At 37.7% G+C, this 21,609-nt stretch overlaps 2 protein-coding genes across 10 annotated transcripts in view; one reads left to right on the top strand and one right to left on the bottom strand.

The window, feature by feature from the left end:
- The window catches only part of BORA (BORA aurora kinase A activator), a 41,942-nt gene extending 33,032 nt beyond the window's left edge, over window positions 1-8,910 (top strand). For all 7 annotated transcript variants that reach the window (XM_010589419.3, XM_023547303.2, XM_010589417.3 and 4 more), the window contains 2 exons: window positions 1,097-1,228; window positions 2,762-8,910. In XM_010589419.3, the coding sequence (XP_010587721.1) occupies window positions 1,097-1,228; window positions 2,762-2,827 (198 nt within the window). In that variant the 3' untranslated portion in view covers window positions 2,828-8,910. The remainder of the gene's footprint in view (window positions 1-1,096; window positions 1,229-2,761) is intronic.
- The window catches only part of DIS3 (DIS3 homolog, exosome endoribonuclease and 3'-5' exoribonuclease), a 35,298-nt gene continuing 15,612 nt past the window's right edge, over window positions 1,924-21,609 (bottom strand). For 2 of the 3 annotated variants that reach the window (XM_003409436.4, XM_064270046.1), the window contains exons 15-21: window positions 18,414-18,500; window positions 14,742-14,898; window positions 9,452-9,666; window positions 9,178-9,346; window positions 8,911-9,069; window positions 8,010-8,132; window positions 1,924-7,336 (exon numbers count right to left, since the gene is read on the bottom strand). In XM_003409436.4, coding sequence (XP_003409484.2) covers window positions 7,259-7,336; window positions 8,010-8,132; window positions 8,911-9,069; window positions 9,178-9,346; window positions 9,452-9,666; window positions 14,742-14,898; window positions 18,414-18,500 — 988 coding nt within the window. In that variant the 3' untranslated portion in view covers window positions 1,924-7,258. The remainder of the gene's footprint in view (window positions 7,337-8,009; window positions 8,133-8,910; window positions 9,070-9,177; window positions 9,347-9,451; window positions 9,667-14,741; window positions 14,899-18,413; window positions 18,501-21,609) is intronic. The other variant, XM_064270045.1, reaches the window with a different exon arrangement.

Raw genomic sequence — 21,609 nt, 5'->3', positions numbered from 1 at the left:
ATGTGGTAGATCACCTCATTACTGTGTGACATTGTAATGTTACTCTTTCTGAGCCTTAGCTTCCTTATCTGGAAAGTAATAGGGTTGTTAACATCTTTAAGCATTTAACAAATGCTTATATGTACCCAAACCAGTTTGCTATCTTTTTTTTCTTCTGCACTTTAGGGCCGGACAGTGTGTCTTAAAATGCTACAGTTTAAATTAATGCAAAGAATTGAACTAACCTCTATAGCCACTGTATATGTAGAATTATTATGAAGCTGCGATTTTTATTTCAGCAATCGGGTGTGATTATAATGTAACTCACCTTTCAAAAAAAGTGTATTTGTTTGAATGCTAAGGCCACCATGAGTCAGAATCGACTTGACAGCAATTGACAACAACAATGGTACCATTCCTTCTAGGTAAATTTTATTTGGAGGTATAGCCAAGCCATTTAGAGACAAACTTGACTTAGAAGGAGTAAATGAGTTAGAAGGTGAAGTTGATTGTAACCCTTATTTTTGTCTCTCGTCTATGAGCACAAAGTAACAGGAAAGCATGGGCTTAGGGCTTATTTGCTAATTCTAAAGGCAATTACAAGATGTATTTCACTGGAAGGAATACAGCGTAAAGTGACTACTTTGAAAAGTCAGTTCTGTGTAGACCTGCCTTTTATGTTTATATAAAAAAAAAAATAAACCCAGTGCCCTCAAGTCGATTACATATATATATTAATTTTAAATTTCATTCAATATGACCAACATTACTGCATTTTACTGTTGAGTTGTATCGAATCGGGAGCCCTGGTGGCACAGTGGTTAAGAGCTCAGGCTGCCAACCAAAAGGTCAGCAGTTTGAATTCACCAGCTGCACCTTGGAAACCCCGTAGGGGCAGTTCTCTGTCCTCTAGAGTCACTGTGAGTCGAAGTCGACTCAACAGCAACGGGTTTTTTTAATTTGGTTTGTATTGAATTGTAGTATTCTGTTCTATCAAATGATTAACTTAAATAAATATTTAACTTTTAAGCTCCTCAAAAATAAATTTTGTGTATTACTGGTAAGTAGGATTGCAGATCTTAGGTGATTTTGTTTTTCTCCTCCTCATTCCCATCAGATGGACAGTGGCTATAATACACAGAACTACGGAAGCAATATTATGGATACCGTGGGGGCAGAAAGTTACTGCAGAGAAAGTGATGCACAAATCTGTGAAGCTGAGAACAAATGTCAAGTTTTTAATACAAAGGTATGGAGAAACTAGGGAGAGCTTAATATGGTTGTAGGTTGCATTTACTAAATGACCTTTTTCGATGGTTTCCCTCACGTTCTGTTTAAAATTTTTTTTAATTATTATCTGTTTATGCTTTATCCTGTCTCCCATTCATTTAACAGCAAGTGAGGGTGATTTGAAATGAAAACACTTCATTTTCCTTAACTCTTTTGCTACGGGAGAGTTTAAGAAGTGATTGTAGGAGGAGGGAGACCACTACTTGGTGCTTGAAATCAGTTCCTTGAAATTAAAGTTTGAGTTAGGAATAGGGAGTGCCAAGTAGGAGAGTCGGAGGTTTCTGCCTCTAATGTTGTTCTTGCTGTCTGTGAAATATAAATGGGTGTCTTAAAAAAGATTAAAAAAAAAATATTTGATTACTAGAGAGGGAAGTAGTCCAATTGAGATTAAAAGCACGAAAAGGTAAGATCTAGTGTCTTAAAAGCCAGTAATAGCCTTTAATAGATTTTGGGTGTCCTTGAAGGAGATATAAGTCTCTTCTGTACTACAAAGGAGTCCCTGGGTGGTGCAAATGGTTAAGCACTTGACTGCCATCCAAAAGGTTGGCGGTTTGAAACCACCCAGAGGCTCCTTGAGAGAAAACCTTGGCAACCTGCTTCTAAAAGTTCACGGCCTTGAAAACCCCATGGGGCACAGTCGTACTCTGCAACACATGGGGTCACCATGAGTCAGAACTGACTTGATGGCAACTTTTTTTTTTTTTTAACATAGTTTTTTTTAGTACAATACAAAGGTATTACAGTCTTGATTAGAATACTCACAGAACCTTCTTCCTGGTCGGATGAGTATAACTATACAGTCATACTTGAAGAGAGTTTAGTGAGTTTAGGCACTAGTCAGTAGAATCTTTGATTTTATAAGCCCATGTCTTAATAAACACTATAAACATCAGGAAATGTGCAACTGAACATGTCTCCAAACAGATATTAAGATTAAATATGGGGAGACCACCTTTTATGTTCCCTTCCGTTTTGTCTTTCTTTCTGTTGATTTTGATAGTTTATCCTGTCTGATGAGGTAGGACTTTAGTTGTAGTCCATTTAAACATTTAGTAGGCATTAAGATACAGGTAAGGACTTTTTTTTTCATGTTCCAGCAAAATTTTATTTATGGATTTCGAGATTTATATTTTATATAATTTTCACATCACAAAATCCTCTTCTTAGCTTGTGGACTGTACAGAAGCAATAGGCAGGCAAGAATTGGCCAGGGACTGTCATTTGTCAGTCCCTGGTCTGCATAAATAATCATGGTACATGGTCATCAATGAGCAGCCCACCAAGAAGAGCCACCTCATGGTCTAGCTACACAGCCAGGTAAGCATTTTTTTGAGACGGGATACTGATTTGTGAAAAACCATACCTTTACTATTCCTCAGAGTTCAGCTAAGGCAATCTGCACTCAGGTTGTAAAAATGGTTTTATGTACTAGCTGCATCCTTGAATGGCCCTATTTGAACTGAAAAGAAGGTATTTCCTTTTTCTTCCACAGCAAGACCATACAACACAGAGGTGCTGGAGGAAAACTGCAAATCCTTCTCAATGCAGCAGTCCATAGAATACCTCCCTCAGAACCAAAGACTGGCCGAATAGCTCCGAGCATGGTTTTTATGCACAGGATCAACAATGAAATCGTAATGGGGGAAAACTGTTTCAACCAACACGCTAAACACTTTTTTCCTTCCCTCTGCAATGTGAAAAATCAAGGGCTTAATTTAGTGATACAGGACATCAGAAAAGCTGGAACTTCAACAAGTTGCTGAAGTTTATTTTTTATTAATAAGTATTTTTGTAATAACCTTGTTTAACAATAAAAAATACATTTCAGCTTTTTAAATTGTGGCAGCTGCTGACTTTGCTCCTATCCTGTAGGACCAATGAACTTCTTATTAAGCCTTATTGACAGCACTGAATTAGCAATAGTTCTGAGAATGTGGAGAAATACATTAAAATTAAAGGCACTATTAAAAAGGTTTTAATTTGCATTAAAAACTTGTGAACATACAAATGAATTTAAATATATAACCTATATGAAAGGAATAAATCTAATTTACAGATAAAACTGAAACTTAAAGAGGCAGAAAGGACTTAAACGGGTTTCCTAAAATTTTGATTGTTGAATTATTTGTTCACTTCTGTGGGGAAATTTTTAGTTTGGTGCTAACTGCTGTAGCTGCTACTTTTAAAAAAGAATGTAACATAAAGGTAGTGCTAACAGCATCATACTATCATGCTTTGTTACATCAGTGGGATAAAAGTGGGATGCCCAGAGTAAATATATATCCATTACCAAGGTAGGGATGTCCTTTCTAGCTCCAGCTACTGATCATGGTTGGCTAGGGAGAAGAACATGGGAGACAGAACTGATAAACACTAGGGACTGGGATGGTGGTGGGGTCCCTGTAGGGCTTAGACCTATGAAGTAACTAGTCAGGCAGAAATATTTTTTTAAAAACTTACTTCCATATTGGGAGTAGAGTAAGTATACTATGACATTTTTGGGATTTCTTTTCTTTTGGAGAATGTATATTTGTGTTCACTAATTTTTTTTTTTTTTTTTTTTACAATTGTCTCATTCAAAAGGAAATAATTCATATGAAGCCCTAGGAAATAAAGACATGTTATCATTGTGTCATTTTCCTCCTTTTTGTACTCTTTTTAGCTTATTGCTGATCTGCAAAAAAATGTTTCATTTTATGTCCCTGGCTCATCCTCTCCTCCAACACAGTAATCTTTAAAGCCATTAGCCATTAGGTCCACTGGCAAAGTTACTGCTTTAAGAAGTTTAGTATTTAATCACAGAGGCTTTAGACTTGATATAAACTAAGAACAATTGCTGAACCTAAGAGGAGTTTTGGGTCCTAATGGTAGGAGTCACCCTGCCTACAATTCTTAGAGCACATGTCAAGAAATAAAGACTACACATCCAAGGCACAACAATTGGTCTCTGTCCTGCTGGTGCAGCAGAGGAAGAACAGTCAGGAATAGGAGGAAGAAATGGAATATGTGTGGCTAGGTGGTTCCATGAACAACTGCCTCTGGACGGTGCCTGGCTACCATTACTGAACATTTTGATCCATAGACGAATCCTGATCAAAAGGGGGAAGACGTGCAACAGAATTACAAATTTTCATGGACTTCAGACTTACTGAAGCCGTGAAAGGTTGGATGAACCCCTGAAACTGTTGCCCTAAGACAATCTTTAAACCTTACACCAAAAATATCCCCTGAAGTCTTCAAACAACGGTTTAACTAGTAAAGAATGTCTGCCTTGAGCATTGTGCTCTTCTAAGATCTATATGGGATCAAATTAACAACTCGAAGGATTAAGCAGGAAATTTAGGGGGCAGTGGTTATTAATGGGGGAAGAACTAGGAAAAAGGGTGAGAATGGTTGCATAGCTCAAAGAGTGTGATCAATGTCACATTACTAAATTAGACATGTGGAAACTGTTGGTGAATGTTCTGTTGTGTGTATTCTCTTTCTCTCTATATAAAGATTATACCCCAAGGGAAAAAAAAGACTAGTGATTACAACCAGGTTTCCAGTCCTTCCTCTGCCAGTTATTTCTTGATCTGGGGACATAAACCTCAATTTTCTCATGTTAAAATGGGAATAATGATATTATGTAAGAGGGCTTTTTGATCTTTCTTATGATGTCCTCCCAAAATGTGTTATAAATCCTGACCTCTATGCCTGTGGTTTTAATCCCATTTGGGAATGGACTGTTAATGATACAGGATTAGTGTAGGATGTGTTTTTAAATCTCTTGAGATACAATGAAAAATCACAAGCTAGCAAGAGACGGTAAAATAAATGCAAAGACACATGGAGATTTTCAAGGGACTGGAAACCCTAGTGGCGTAGTGGTTAAGTGCTATGGCTGCTAACCAAAAGGTCGGCAGTTTGAATCCATAAGGCACTCCTTGGAATCTCTGGGTCAGTTCTCTGTCCTATAAGGTTGCTATGAGTTGGAATCAGCTCAACAGCAACAGTTTTTTTTTTCAACGGAAGCTGAAGACAAGGACCTTCCCCCAGAGCCGACAGAGAAATCTCCCCTGCTCCCACCCAGCCAGCACTCTGAATTTGGACTTCTAGCCTCCCAAACTGAGAGAAAATACATCTGTTTGTTAAAGCCACCCACTTTCGGTTTTTCTGTGATAGCAGCCCCTAGATAACTAAGACAATCTTCAAGAGAAATACTCCATGTAAGCTGCTTAGCATTAAAAGTGATTCATTTTAGTTTACTGAGGAAGAGGACTACGAGGGGTGAATAACAGGGTTTCAGATCTTGAACTACTGAATAGGGACTAATGCATGAATTAGGCCTTCTTTCTCATAAACAAGGCACAAGAAAACTTGGAAAGGTAACTTCTTTAACCAAGAAGCTCCCCTTTTTCCTAGTACAGGCAAACTATGGCCAACCCACAGACCAAGAATTTTTAAATGGTTGGGGGGAAAATATTAAATTACTTTTGTGACACATGAAATTTACATTAAATTGCAACTTCCATGTCCATACACAGCCATGTGCATTTGTTTATATATTGTTTATGGCTGCTTTTGGACTGCAACAGCAAGCAGAGTACTATGGTTACAACAGAGACCTTATGGCCAGGAGAGACTAAAATGCTTATTATCTGGCCCTTTGCAGAGAAAGTTTGCTGACTTCTGCTCTAGCATGTTATCACCTATCGATTTTACTTACACCTACTAGATTACTCAAGGCTCTCTTCCTTCAACTGAAACAAGTTCTGCCTCAATTCATGGATGTTTTCTTCCGTGATAGGAAACGAGAACAATCACTCAACAATTACTGAGTTCCTAAATGATCTGTAAACATTTAGTATTGTTTCTGCGCCCTCAAATTAATTCCAACTCACAGCAACCCTCTCTGACAGCAGAACTGCCCCATAGGTTTCCTAGGCTGAAATCTTCATTATCTGCTGATTTATTTGCCAGTCTCTTCTTATGAACTGTAAGCTCCTTGAAGGCAGCGATGATGTTACCTGACTGTGTCCCCTGCAGATAGTGATAAACGTGATATACAGAAGGTACCTGAGAAATTCAATGAACTGAGTAAAATGTTTATTAAGGTTTTTTTCTATCCCAAAATATTATTGAATACACCAACTTAATCATTATAGTTCTCTACTTCAAGGGAAGTAGTCACTCTGAGACATCAAATTATAATACTTCAATTTTAATGTTTCCTTCTAAAATGTCCTTACACAATGACCCCTTTCCTACCTAACCTGATAAAAAGCCATTACTTACCTGCTTTGTATTTTATAAGTAACATGATTCAGACATATAAAATGCCATCGCCACTCTTTCTCTGAGCCCTAATGCCTCATTTTGGGGGAGACATTATAACTGAAGGTCAAGGGCAATGATCACGCTTTATTCCAGCTGTTCACAATACAGGAGGCTTGTTAACACAGTGAGGGAAGACTTGACATAAATTAGGTAAATTGAAGATGGCAAAGGAGATTACGGAATTCTGTAACAGAGCTTGACTTCACTATCTTGAAATCTAAAAACTGCCATACTGACAGGTTTATAAAGAAACGGTTTTTTGCTTCTAAGGATATTCTATTTTCTCCTTAATTGCATGAGTCACAAAAAATGAGTCTTTTCTACTAATATTAAATAATCAAATTACTTATACAAAATTAATCTGCTCTCCAGTGAGCAAATGAATGCTCCGTTTACATGATCTTTACTAGATCCCTGAAGCTGCTATCCTGTCACTAAGTGATGGATATTCAATTTAATTTTTATGCATTAATAGTTCTGTTCAAACCAGAAATCAAGTAGCATGATGAGACAGGCACAGTAAACAGTGCTATAAAAATGCAAATTCTAAAATTATTAAAATATACTTAAAAGTAACAAAAAATATCACACACTTCTTAGGCTGAAGTGTTCTATCAAGCTTTTTTTTTTTTAAGGAGACTAATCTTTGAAGTTTTTTTGTTGTGTGCAGCTATTTTTGAAGCTTCTTCTTCTTTCTTTCTGGTTCATTAATGTCCATGTCTGAAATATCAGTGCTTATTCCTGGTATCTAAAGTAAAGGAAAAAAAATACGGTGATGAAAAGTATAAATTAATCTTATCCTCATTTTCCCCTTCCCCACTGCCACTTTCACATTTAAAAGGGTGTAGGCATAGAAAGGAGAAAGAGGAGAGGAACTAATAAAGGTTTTAAACACCAAGTAATGCCTAAAGTAACAGCAGATCAGAAATGGAAAAGGTAATCATGGTGTCAATAGGTGAGAAGCATGTCACTTGGCAAGTATGTTTTTAGCTGTAACATTTAATCCTTCCCACCTCCAATTTATCCTAGTTGAACCATGAGAATGATAGCGGGCCACATGTCTCAGGTATGTTGGGGCAGAGCAAAGGTTAATAACCAACATCAGATGAATACCTACACTTTTATCTTAATCTTCCAACGTGCAGATTTCAAAACTGTTGTAACAGAAATAGTAGTAGCTGGGGGGTCTGAAAGACCTCTCTGATTTTGTTACTTAAGGAACTCAGAAGAATTCCAGATGTCTGGGATTCCATAATCAGTGAGAAAATAGGATTTACTATGCAGATATTTGGCCACCACACCACTTACGGGATTCCCTCTAACATTAACAGAAAAAACTTGTGACCACATTGCTCTCCTTCACAAAATAAGCACTTCTGTTTGTTCCATCACAACGTGGACATCATAAAGTTTGGTCTCACCTGTGGCTCCACTAGGGACATTCGGATTTTCTGATGCTGAAGATTAGATGAGTCTAACATGATTCTCACTTTAACTTTATCAAATATATGGAACACTGTATCTTCTATTTTAAGTGAAGGTATCTAAACAAAAAACAGTTCACCATTAACTTTATTGCTTTCCTACACTTGAGGCTTTGGTCCACATTTTTCCATTTTATCTTTCACAGTAATGACTTCATTTAAAAGTTTAATTTTAAAAACTATTTCAATATCGATAAACATCTAGGTGTTCTTTTCAATGGACTAAAAAGTTAATAGTAGCCTTCGATAAATATGACCTATTTATATGCGTAATTCCTCTTTTCATTATTAAAGCAGTCCCAATAATATATCCATGAATCTTGAGATTCCCACCCCAGCAATTAGGGAAGTTAATTACTGGTCTAGTAGAGGAGCACAAAGGTACTGCAGGCCAAGTTTATTGTTTAAATATTCTCACAGAGTTATCCTATTAGAGATGTAGGCAGTGTGTCAGTTAAGAGACTCTGGAAATCAGTTATAAAGAAAGTTTCTCTCCCTGGGCTATAAACAGCTATTTATCCCTGTACTTTAATCCATCTGCCCTACCTGGGGCAACACTTAATCCAAGTTTTCCCTAGGGAGGGGAACTTTACATGGTATAAATCAAGGACAACACACACAGGTAGAAAAATACACTGAGGTGAGAAACAGAGTAAAACCATAAGCTTAATTGGCATAATGAAATCTGGATTTTCTGGCATGTGTTTACAGGTTTAACATAAATTGTATAGAGTATAAAAAATAATTTTACCCTTTATAGGTACCACTTGTGACCTTTAAAAGAAAAAGTGTGCCCCTCCTCCCCAAAAGGAAAACAAAAAGATAATAAACACTGTACCTCATCATCATAAACAAGCCGTGGTTTTGGTCTGTCCTTTTCTTCAAAAAAGACTGTACCTTCTAACCCATACTTTGGAATTAATACCACAATAGCATTTTTTCTTACAAATAAAATATAGGCTTCTTCACTCACTATTCCTTTGCTTTTGAAAAACAACTGTAAGACAAAGTACAACCTTATTAAAAAGTCTTAAAGCATTTTAAAACAAAGCTAAAAATGAACAAAAAGTTATCTTACCCAGCGTTATTGACAAAAAACAAATACCTGGGTATGAAATGCCACTGATGCACGCTGGGCATATTGAGCCATTTTATGCCGGAAATTGAGATTTTTACATAAATCTGCAAGCTTGTGCTTGTCTGTCAACTCTGGGTAAGTAGAGTCAGCCCCGATAGCCACAGCCAACAACCGATGAACAATGACGTCTGCATATCTAGATGTAAGAAGAACGAACCATGATATGACAGCATTAACATGTCTTTTTTAAATTCCAAATTTAACTGTTTTCTCTCTCTTTAACTTCATAAGGAAAATGTACCTTCTTATGGGTGAAGTAAAATGTGTGTATATCGGGGAGGCTAAGCCATAGTGATGGAAATCGTTATCCATTCCAGAGCAGAAGTAAACAGCTTGCATCATACAGCGAGTGGCTAATATTCTTAACAGCGTGTTTAGATATGGGAAAGTGGGAGATTCGGCCTTGTCCAAAGAGTCAGCCAAAGACTTGGCTGTGTCAGTCTTAATTTCCAAATTCTGTAGACAAACAGGAGGGGAAAAGCACCATATTAGACATTTTTAAATCCAGCCCATCATGTCTTCAAAATGTAACCAATCAAATTGAACAAATACAGTATTTTTGACCAGATAATCAGTGTTTATGTCTTTTATCCTTAACCTAAGAACTAAAAACTCATTACAAAACTAATGATTATTTCACGCAACCCTAAAATTAAAAAAAATTTTTAATGCATTTAAAGGTACTGAAGAACAAATAGAAGTAAAAATGTTAAGTTATAAACTTTTAATAACTTAAGAAAATGAAAATATAATTTAGATTAGCATAGTCAAAAAACCTAACTAGGGGAGAGTAGTGGAAAAGGAAACACAAGACTGTCTTACATAAAAACTCTTTCACATTGCAACTGTAACAGAATTAACTCATCTATCCTGTTATTTGGAAACCCTGATGGCATAGTGGTTAAGTACTACAGCTGCTAACCAAAGGTTCAGCTGTTCGAATCCGCCAGGCGCTCCTTGGAAACTCTATGGGGCAGTTCTACTCTGTCCTATGGGTTCGCTATGAGTTGGAATCAACTCGACGGCATTGGGTTTGGTTTGTTTTGGTTTATCCTATTATTTACACACTTCACGCTTTTCCTTATTTTCACCAATAAATGTCTGTAACTCCACCGTACACCTTCTGAGCATCATGATTTTTTTCCTCTGTAATAACAGTCGGCTTCCCTTCATCTACTCATCTAGCTTTCTTCCTACCTGGATATTCTTGTTGAGTCCTCTATTACTTGATCATTAAGTCTTGGAAATTCTTTAGGCTTGTGTGACAGAATATTCCCAAATATTTAAATATCCATTCTGCTCCCAACATGGATATGTAAGTTTCTTTTAAAAGGGTTGTATCTAACTTGTTCTCTCCTAGGTGAGCTAATCTCTTTCCAAGTATTCTGCAGACCAACACCTTTTCTGAGCTCCTGACTTGCTATATCCAACCTTTTACTGTCTTCTACTTAAACATCCTACTTGTACTCAAACTCAGTATGTCTAAAAATGAATATATGATCCTAGCCCCAAAACTACTTCCTTAATATTCCATGTACCTTAAGAAATGGCAAAGTGGTCCACCCAGGCAACAAGCCAGAAACTTGGGAGTCGTCCTCAATACTTCCATTTCCTTTACCCTCCACATTCATCAGGTGTTGGTGATTCTATTTCTAGTATTTGCCTAATCCATCCACTTCCCTTCATCCTCACTGCTTCCATCTTCCTAATATAGACCATCACCGCCTCTCAACTAAGCTAGGTTACACTCCTGCCTGGTCTCACCATACCCACTTTTGCCTCCTCTAATCAATCTCCTCTCCATGTCGCAGCCAGTCATAGTTTGCCTTGCTTAAAACTCTGATGGCTTTCCACTGTTCTGTTGAAAAATTTTTTTATTAAGGCATAATATAAAATACATAAAGTCTACACGCACAGCTCAGTCAATTTTTTCATGTGAATATATCAATACCAAACCTGTTGCCATAGACTCAATTTCGACTCATAGCAACCCTACAGGACAGGGTAAAACTGTCCCATAGGATTTCCAAGGAGCGGCTGGTGGATTCAAACTACTGACCTTTTGGCTAGCAACCAAGCTCTTAAACACTGCACCACCAGGGCCCCATATACACATATGTATAAACCACCCCCCCATCAAGAAACATTATCATCAGCACCCCAGAAAGTTTCTTCATGTCCCTTTTCAGTCAAAAACAACTCCACTAAAGCCTCTCTTCTGACAGAAAGAACCTCTATGCTAACTTCTACCATCTGCTGGACCTTTTCACTTCATATAAATGGAATCTCATAGCACATACTCTTGTATCTATTTTTTTCACCCAATATTGTCTGTGAGATTCATCCAAATTGTGTGTAGCAGTTTTTTTTCTTTTTCCTGACGAGTATTCCACTGTATGAATATATCACAACTCATCCAATTTCTTTTACAGTATTTGGGTTGTTTCCAGTTTTTGGCTATTATGATTAAAGCTGCTGTGAATAGTCTCATGCGTGTCTTTTGTATGCACTTGCTTCGTTCGAGTATATTTTAGGAGCAGGACGTTAGGTCTCAGGGCAGGTATATCTTTAGCTTTAGGAGACAGTGCCGAGCAAGTGGTAAAAGTATTACTCTTTGATAAAGCCTAGATCTTTATGGTTTATGAGGCTCCTACTTTTCCTTTAGGTTTGAGATTAAATGTCACTTCTTCAAGTTTTCTGATATACCCCCTGCCCTCCTCCAGCCCTATTCCCCCTTCTCCTGCATGCATGCACGCACACGCACATGCACGCTCTTGTCAGGTGAGACCTAAGGAGGTGTACTTTTGGAAAGCTACTCAGGTTATTTTGACACACTTTAGTTGAGAATCACTATTTTGGTCTTAGTGCACCTTCAGAAGAAACTAAATCATGTATTTCAATCAGTCCCTCTGTCATGGATTGAACTGTGTCCCCCAAAAATATCTATCAGCTTGGTTAGGCCATGATTCCCAGTATTGTGTGGTTGTCCTCCATTTTGTGATTGATGCAATTTTCCTATGTGTTGTAAATCCTAGTCTCTGCATATGGTTAATGAGGCAAGACTGGGTTATGTTAAAGAGGACCCTTACTCAGGTCACATCCCTTATCCAATGTAAAAGTAGTTTTGTTGGGGTGTGGCCTGCATCACCCTTTATCTTACAAGTGATAAAAGGAAAGGGAAGTGAGCAGAGAGTGGGGGACCTCATACCACAAAGAAGCAAGAGCCAGGAAAATAGCATGCCCTTTGGACCCAGGGTCCTTGTGCTGAGAAACTACTTGACTGGGGGAAGACTGATGGCAAGGACCCTCTCCAGAGCCAAGAGAGAGAGAAAGCCTTCCCCTGGAGCTGATGCCCTGAATTTGGACTTCTAGCCTACTAGACTGTGAGAGAATAAACTTATCTTTGTTGAAGCCATTCACTTGTGGTATTTCTGTAACTGCGGCACTAAAAGACTAAGACACCCTCCAAAAGACTTGTTTCATTAGAGATTAATAAAATTCTCTTGACATCCATAAAAACAGTATATAAAATATTAGCATAGTAATTCTAGCTCTCTCAACCCACCACAGGATGTTAAAGTGGGAAGAAACTTTGAGTGTCATCTAGTTCGGTGGTTCGCAAACCTGATCACTAAAATGATCTGGGGACATTTTTTCTTCAAGAATTTAAGAAGAGAACTAAATCAAAATATACAGTAAAAATTACATTACAAACACTGTGGAGAACTTTTTCTTAATAGATTCCAAGGTCTAAATCTAGACTTAGTCAATCTATTTTCCAGGATAAAGCCTTCCTACAAAGCTCTCCAGCAATACTGATGATAAACCAGGTTTAGGAATAACTAATTTAGTCTACCTTCCCATCCAAGCAGAAACCTTCTCCCATAGCTCTGTTAGTTGATCAACCATCCTCTGCCTACATTTTTCCAGGGATGAGGAATTTACTATTTCAGAATGAAACCTGCTCGATTACTAAAAAGAAAGCAGATTCATTGTTAAAAATTTCTTCTTTAATATATAAATGAGCTAAAAGTGCTTCACCTATCTGGGTTTGGTTTTTGGGTTTATAGGTGATAAACCAAAAAAAAAAAAATCAAACCCAGTGCCCTCGAATCGATTCCCACTCATAGCGACACTATAGGACAGAGTAGAACTGCCCTATAGAGTTTCCAAGGAGCGCCTGGTGGATTCGAACTGCCGACCCTTTGGTTAGCAGCCGTAGCACTTAACCACTACGTGCCACCAGGGTTTCCATATAGGTGACAGGAATACAAAATCTTAAAGAGAGTCCTTGTTTTCAAGGAATTCCAGTGAGGGAAACAGTAATTCTATAACGCGCAGTAAATTCTCAGACAGACGTAAACAGGTAAGCATGGGATCCTCTGGGGGGCAAATAGCCAGCAGCACCTAATCTCAACAGGAGTCAGGAATGCTCCCTGAACAAGACTCAAGAGGGAAAAGGATGGTGGTAGCAGTGACAGTATTTCTCAGTCAACAGTTTGTGCTTGTCTAGTCTGTGCTGGGAAAAGAAAATCAAACCAGGTCTAAATACTGAGTATTTGCTTTGCAGATGTTATCCTTCCCTTCAAAGTAGAAGTAAAAACCAGAAACAAAATAAAACTGTACTGGTCACTACAACTCAGTCAGAAGAAATGTCCTGATTCATCAAACTTAACTTCTTGGTCCTACATAGACAAGTAAGTCAAAAATTCTTTACTCCTGCTTTTACCCAAGTCTCAGGAAGAAATAAGACAATGAGAGAAAATCTCCCCATTTACAATATAAGCCTTGGAACAAGGAGTGAGAAACTGATTTTGCTCTAATGAATATGGTAGGATTAGGCCCACCACAGAGGTCTGAGCTGAAATCATAGGTCAACAATATCCTTTTAGAATGATACTCTGAGAGCCAGTACTACTACGTCCAGATTTCTTCTGGACAGGAAAGATGGGGCCTGAACAAGTGATCCAGAGAAAACCAACTAAATAAACATCAATGAACTAGAGGCAGGGGATGCAAGCAGCTGGTAAAACGGTGCCCTTCCTGTATTTTTCTCTTTTCCATGCATCCAGTAAATTGAATTCTTTCTTGGGTACATGATATAAAGAGGGCTTGAGCTGGAGATAAGGAGAAACAGAACAGATTGCTTGTAAATCCTCTGAAGTTAGTCCATTCACAGAAACTACAAACACAGGCATAAAGAACATGCATAAAGGCACAGAGATATGGAAGAGCTTAGTACTTCCGGGACACTGTAAATAACAGTCTGGAACATCCGGCTTTAGCAGAGAGGGCCCTTAGTTGAGGTACAAATAACATTAAAGAATTTCATTAAGCAGAGAGATTTCAATGTGGGCAGAGATGACTTCACCCAAGTTAGATGATTTTTTTTTTTGATCGAAAAAATTACTGACGTATTTTTTCCCTCAAGAAACAGTAAAACATTTATCGAGTTGTGAATATAAACTCTTCAATGCAATGGGTAGATCGCAACACAAATACAAATGATTCTTCAAACTGTAGGAACTTACCTTGGACTTAGCTGCCTTAACAAGAATCTCATAATTTGATGGAGGAGGAGCTGGGTGTTTTCGAAGCAAAGCATGTTCAGAAAATTCTTCATGAATTTTTTTTGCAACAGAGATATTGGCAAGTAACATAAATTCTTCCACCATGGAATTTGTTTCTCTGCCAACGGAAAAAATACTAAATAAGGAAAGAGAATCTATATTTCTTACCTATTCAGGTTGGCTTTTTTACCAACAAGATAAAGGGAGCATTTCCTATATAAACATTCAGCGTGTATGTACACATGTGTATTTTGGCTCCTCCATTTCTCAGCTACTACACTAACCATCACTTTCATGTATCTACTGTGTGAGTGAATCTCATGCTAGAAGTGGCTTTCCAATTTGCATTCAAAAATACAAGCTTTACTAACTCTGGTAGTATACAACATTAAGCACTTTTACCAGACCAAATCCAGAGATTTATTTAATTTAAAATAAACAAATGAAAGTTTACTAAGGAGAATTAAAGCAATTTAGATTATATAAACTCTGGCTTAAAAAATTAAAAATTTCACCAATAAATCACCAGAATTAAGAGATCATACTTACAATATGCCATGAGTCAGAACTGACTCAACAGCAACTGGTGTAATTTGGGTGCTTAGTATGGCTCAGACTTTGAACTATATATATTACATACGTACATAGAGGCACACGTATGTTACATGTACGTCTATACATATGCACACACACATATATGGAAACCCTGGTGGTGTAGTGGTTAAGAGCTAAGGCTGCTAACCAAAAGGTCAGCAGTTCGAATCCACCAGGTGCTCCTTGGAAACCCTACAGGGCAGTTCTACTCTGTCCTATAGCGTCGCCATAAGTTGGAATCCGCTTGACAGCAATTGGGTTTTGGTTTTATATATGTAAACATATATATATACACACACATACATATATACTTACATACATACACGTGTCTGTGTGTGTGTGTATATATATATATAAATAAAGTAATCCTACGTAGTAGTCCTGTTTTTCAGATGAGAAACTGAGCATGCGTGACGCTACTCTCTTGCCCAGTGTCAGTTACTAGCAATATTAGGATCCCAGGTCATGCAGTCTAACTTCAAAACTCTTAACCAACATGATACTGCTCTTCATTCCATTTCATGTAGTTATTCTACGTACATTTAAAGCTTAATTTAGAAAATGATCTGCCTTCTTTGCATACGGCTTTCTCCCAATTAACTGAACATGAATTATTAATCCTTCATTCATGCTTCCGTTTTTAATAGTAACCAGTTTCTTCTTGATTCTTACTCATCAATCCCAACATGTGTCAGAGCAAACTGTGCTCCATAGGCTTCTGATGGTCAATTTCTCAGAAGCAGACCACCATGCTTTGCTTTCAAGGAGCCCCTGGGTATACTCCAATCTTCATTTCATTTGGGAGCCGAGCACATTAACGATTTACAGCACCATCCAGGGACTCCATTTTCAATAGTAGTATTCTATAAGTTCTTGGTAAGATTCTTCCAAGTATATTAATTTTTAAAATATTAGGAAGACCTCCATTCACACCTTTAAAAATACGGGGAGATCTCTTGGGAGTGTGCTTTTTCTTTCTCTCGATAAGAAAAAATGGGTGATGTTCTACTTTGGCAAAGCTCCAAGAGTCAACATTTTCCCCAAAAAAGCTCCGAGTATTGGGCTAATTGTTAGTTTTAACATTAGACATATCTACGCAGAAGTTCTCCCTATGCTATTTTTTTATTTTAGCTTCAAAGCTATATAGCACCTACTGGTCCTAACTAGGAGCCCTGGTGGGACAGTGGTTAAAGACCTGCCGTTGCTAACCAAAAGGTTGGCACTTTGCATCCACCAGTTGCTCCTTGGATACCCTATGGGGGCAATTCTACTCTGTCCTATTGAGACAGGGAAGAGATTGGGCTGGCTGAATTAAATAAGGGCTACACTTCAAGGCCCTATGTGCTCAATCAGCTATAATTAAATCTAAACCTAAGAACAGGTTTAGATTTAATTGTAACTTTTACTGATGGCACCGGAGAACTACCTGTGATTAACAAACTAGGTGCTTAGACAAAATAAGGGGCTCCACTTCAAGGCCCCTGACCAGCTATAAATTACTGATAATCCTCCTGAATTGTTTTTCAAGGCCTCACCAGGTGCAGGGCATGCGCAGTAAAGATCAACATGGTCTACAAATGACCTTTCACATGAGACAAACATGAGCAGGGACCCCTCGCTGAGGCTCAAACCAAGATCCAGAGGCATCATGCATGCACAACATCCCAGAATAAGTCCTCTTCAACATCCTGGCAGCCTTTGTGACAGACTCCATCTTAGCTCCAGCAACTTCTGTGAGGAAGTCCATCTTGAATTCTAACTGTGTGTGCACGCATTTGATTTTCATAATCTCTTCCCTTCTCCTAAAAATCTCCGCCCATCTAATGAATAAAGATAATGCCTTTTTCCCACTTAAAAACTTCTCTAAGCCCTAGGAAATCTTTTGTTCAGTGAGAGACTGGAGGCTAGCATAGGTGGAAATGCCTCTCCATCTCTCCCTTGCAAGGCTTTTTACTTTCTTTCTGTCCCTAATAAACCTTTGTTCATGTGGAACTGCTAAGCTTCACCTGGTCATTCTTGGTCAGAAGATGGTAAGAACCTAGGCAGGGCTTAGTCCCAAGCTGGGAAGCCCTGCCCTACAACACTACAGGGTTGCTATGAGTCAGAATCAACTAAACAGCAATGAGTTTGGTTGGTCCTAACTAAAAAACCATTTTTAACCCTTGGTAGTCTACTAGAAAAGTGAAAATGCATGTTTAACTTCAGAATTACCTTATACAAAAAGAAGCAAGCACAGAAAACAGGCCTAAACTTTGATTTAATTGAAAGTATTCTTGATTCCTAAATCTTACAAGCCAATAAAACGATAACAGCAATAGCTAATATCTGAACATTCTTCACAACATCCTATGAAACAGGTACCATTATCAATCATACTTTATAGAAAAATAAGTTGAGGCATACAAAAAAACCAAACCCATTGCCACTGAGTCAATTCCTACTCATAGCAACTCTGTAAGACAGAGTAGGGCTGCCTCACAGTGTTTCCAAGGCTGTTATCTTTACGGAAGCAGACTGCCACATTGTTCTCCTGCAGAATAGTGTGTGGGTTCAAACTGCTGACCTTTTGGTTAGCAGCTGAGTGCTTAATCACTGTGCCACCAGGGCCGCTTAAATTGAGGCAGAGAGAAGTCAAATAACTTGTCCATAGTTATATAGGCAGTGAGTGGCAGAAGTAGGATCCAAACGCAGGCAGTCTGCCTTCAAAGCTCAGGGTCTTAATCATTTTCCTATCCTACCACAGTATAACCTATATTAAAAAACTGAGCAATTAACCATGAAAATCTTCTTTTGCTTACCATAACTATTACTAGTCAAGTTGTAATACACCATTCATCAAGACAAGCCAATTCAAATTGGAAATTTTTCTATTAAAGTACTGATCCCAGTTTTATATATTTAAAAAAAAAAAAAACCTAGAAAGTGAGATCATCTTTATTTACTATATATTTTGTAAGCCATGAAAATCTATAGAAATCATACCCTACATTACATATAAGAACAAAATCTTACCTACTGCATGTCACAAAAATGACATACCTAAGTTCCTTGGTCTGCATATCTATAGGGTCATGAGTTTCACTGTCCATGTGAAATCGAACTTCTGGGGAAGAAAGAGTTAAAGCCCTAAACAAAATTTAGAGGGAAATTAGTCATGTTAGCCAACAGCAGACAGAATTCTGGAAATGATCCTTTTAAAACAGAGAATGACTAGAGAAAGTGTGTATCAGTTGTTGTTCTTAAGGTATGACCAGCTGCTAAGTTTTATGATCTATTTTCATGAATAGCTTAGTATTTTACCGATCTCAGACCCATTTAAGGAGGGGACAAAAGCAACACAACGAAAATCTTAGTCCCTATGCTTCTCAGTTGGAATATTTTCTGTACCCAAATGATGATTTTTTACTGAGCTACATGCGTTTGTAAACAATTTTTAAAATAAAGGTAATTGCAAGCATATTTGCTCATGAAAACAATGTATTCAGTTATGGGAGGAAAGAGGGAAAACAGGTAGTTGCTACAGAGAGAGCAGGTACATCACAAGATCCACAGTTCAAAATCTTCTTCCATGTGGGTCCAACCAACAGGAGGCTGACTGATACATTATCACCAATACGTCACCAATGTTGATCGCTATTGATATTTGAAGTCTAGGTGTCAGATCAGGCTAAGTGCTTTCCGTGTGTGATTCATTCAACGAGCTGTCAAGCTCTCCTTTGAAAAGCAAAGTCTCAGAGACTAGTTCAGTTAATGTTTCTTCACACCTTGATACTTTTACCAGATCAGCTCCTTATCAACCCAAAACTAAGAATTTTAGTGAGGATGGGCAACATACGGCAATCAAGGAGAAAGGAAAAATGACAGAGGGAAAAAAATGAGATGAGACGGGGCAAACTGAGATTCTGAGCTCTTTTGTTCCTCGAACCCTCACCTCTACTAGAAGGGCTGCAGAAGGAATACCAGAGGGGGAATCTCAACAAACATCCCTCTCTTGCCTCACAATACTTTAAACAAAGTTCTGCATCAGATTTAATGTGTTTATTAAAACATAATGACTTAAAAAACAATGGTATTGACCAACATCTCGATCATTTTTTTCAGAGAACACTTAAAATGTTATGTCTATCCAATGTACTACGTAGAAACCTGCAAAAGCTGGAAATCGACAGGACTGCTTCATTTTTCCAAGTCTCACAAGTTTTCTGCTTTTGACAGGGTGCAGTCTTACAACTTTTCTATTGCTCTATTAGTGGAAAACATTTGAGTTTTCCTTCTCTGACAGGCTTCCATCGTACACAGGTTCCCACTTTCGCAGGTTTTACTATACTCCTCTTCAGAAAGGCAAAAGATGTCATAGTTTTTCTACTGATTACCTTCCCTATTCACCCTAAGACTAAGAAGATTTAATGACATGGTTTATAAGTCAATGACCTACAATGTAGAAAATTAAAATTATAAATCGCTCTTAAAGTTAAAAAAAATCTCTTCCTTGCCCTAATGATGATAAGCTAGGTTACAAATGCAAATTTCCATCACTTACTTTAAACTACCAAAATAAATATAGCTTCAAAATGTGTTTTAGTGACTATGCTTTTAAAACAAATTTTCTAAAAAAATCTTTACACAAACTTTCTTCTGAAACTATAAACTCTCGATAAATATTTGTTGAACAATGTGCCATTTCACGTGTTATAAATATGTCTCTTCATACAATCTAAAGAGAAAGTATTTTTCATCCTACTTGAACAAAACAGATCTGTAAATTCTGAGTAATTCAGCAAGAGAAGAATTTTGAATATTTTTACAAAACCCAATTATGGTCATCTTTCTCACATCTAAATGGCATGCTTGAGAAACAGTTTTGCTCTTGGTTGATAACTCTCATTGGGTTTTACTGCATCCAAACGATCCTTATACAATTTCAAGTTTCCTATTTAGGGTCATATGAAAAAGTCATAGAAAAGTGGGGAGATTGTGGAGGCAGGGATGGTTCGGCAAAACAATCTAGAGCAACACTATCTAATGGCATTTCTGCAGTGATGAAAATTGTTCCTTACCTACACTGTGCAATATGGTAGCCACTTGTCACATGTGGTTACTGAATAGGTGAAATGTGGCTAGTGCAACTGAGGACCTGAATTTTTAATTTAATTTAAACAGCCACACATTATGAAACAGCACGAAACTAAAGTCTGCATTACCCAACGAAAATATTTTTACTAAATAACTGCTTGAGCCCCCAGAGAGAGACATCAACATCTGAAAGGCTCATGTACTTAGTTTCCTCCCATACCTGTTTATAACTTTCAAGAATTTTAGTTACTTTACTTAAACAAGTTTGGGTTAGTATTCCTCACTTTATGCCTTTTGTAGTTAGACAGGCAAATGTCATGATAAAAAAAACCTACTGCCGTTGAGTCGATTCCGACTCATAGCTACCCTATAAGACAGAGCAGAACTGCCCCATAGGGTTTCCAAGGAGTGCCTGGTGGATTAGAACTGCCAAGCTTTTGGTTAACAGCCATAGCACTTAACCACTACGCCACCAGGGTTTTCAAACGTCACGATATAATAGTTAAAAGGAAACCCTGGCGGTGTAGTGGTTAAGAGCTACAGCTGCTAACCAAAAGGTCGGCAGTTCGAATCCACCAGGCGCTCCTTGGAAACCCTATGCGGCAGTTCTACTCTGTCCTATAGGGTCGCTATGAGCCGGATTTGACTCGATGGCAATGGATTGGTTGGTTGGCTGGTTAATAGCTAAAGACCCAAATCTACCACTAGCTATCAGGTCTCTGGGAAGACTGGTCTGTAATTTTTAATTGTTTCAAAAATGAAGAGATTGGATTAAACTCTAAAATCTTTTTCAATTCTAAAACATATGGAGGATATCATCTACATTTACTTAAGCATCTGAAAACGAGTGTTCAATCTGGAACCTACTTTCTAACTAAAATAAGAAACAATCCACATAAAAGTCTTAAGGACTTCTTGCCTTCCTGGCATTTCTTCAGGATATTTAACTCAAACATACTTGTTTTTAGCACAACAAATTACAAGGACAGAACTTCTGAACAAGCATCAGTTCAGAACCAAGTTGCTAATATTTAAATGGCGGCTAGAAATTGGATGTCAGCTTACTAAACACTTCATCACTGCCCATGATAAAACACTTTTAAATTTTCTTACAGCATTTTAAAAATTATCTTAATACGAGCATAAATGAATTAAGTCACAA

The sequence above is a fragment of the Loxodonta africana genome, chromosome 17, assembly GCF_030014295.1.
Source record: "Loxodonta africana isolate mLoxAfr1 chromosome 17, mLoxAfr1.hap2, whole genome shotgun sequence".
Taxonomy (NCBI): Eukaryota; Metazoa; Chordata; class Mammalia; order Proboscidea; family Elephantidae; genus Loxodonta; species Loxodonta africana.
The sequence above is the reverse complement of the archived record's forward strand: the minus strand, read 5'-3'. Positions and strand labels throughout refer to the sequence as shown.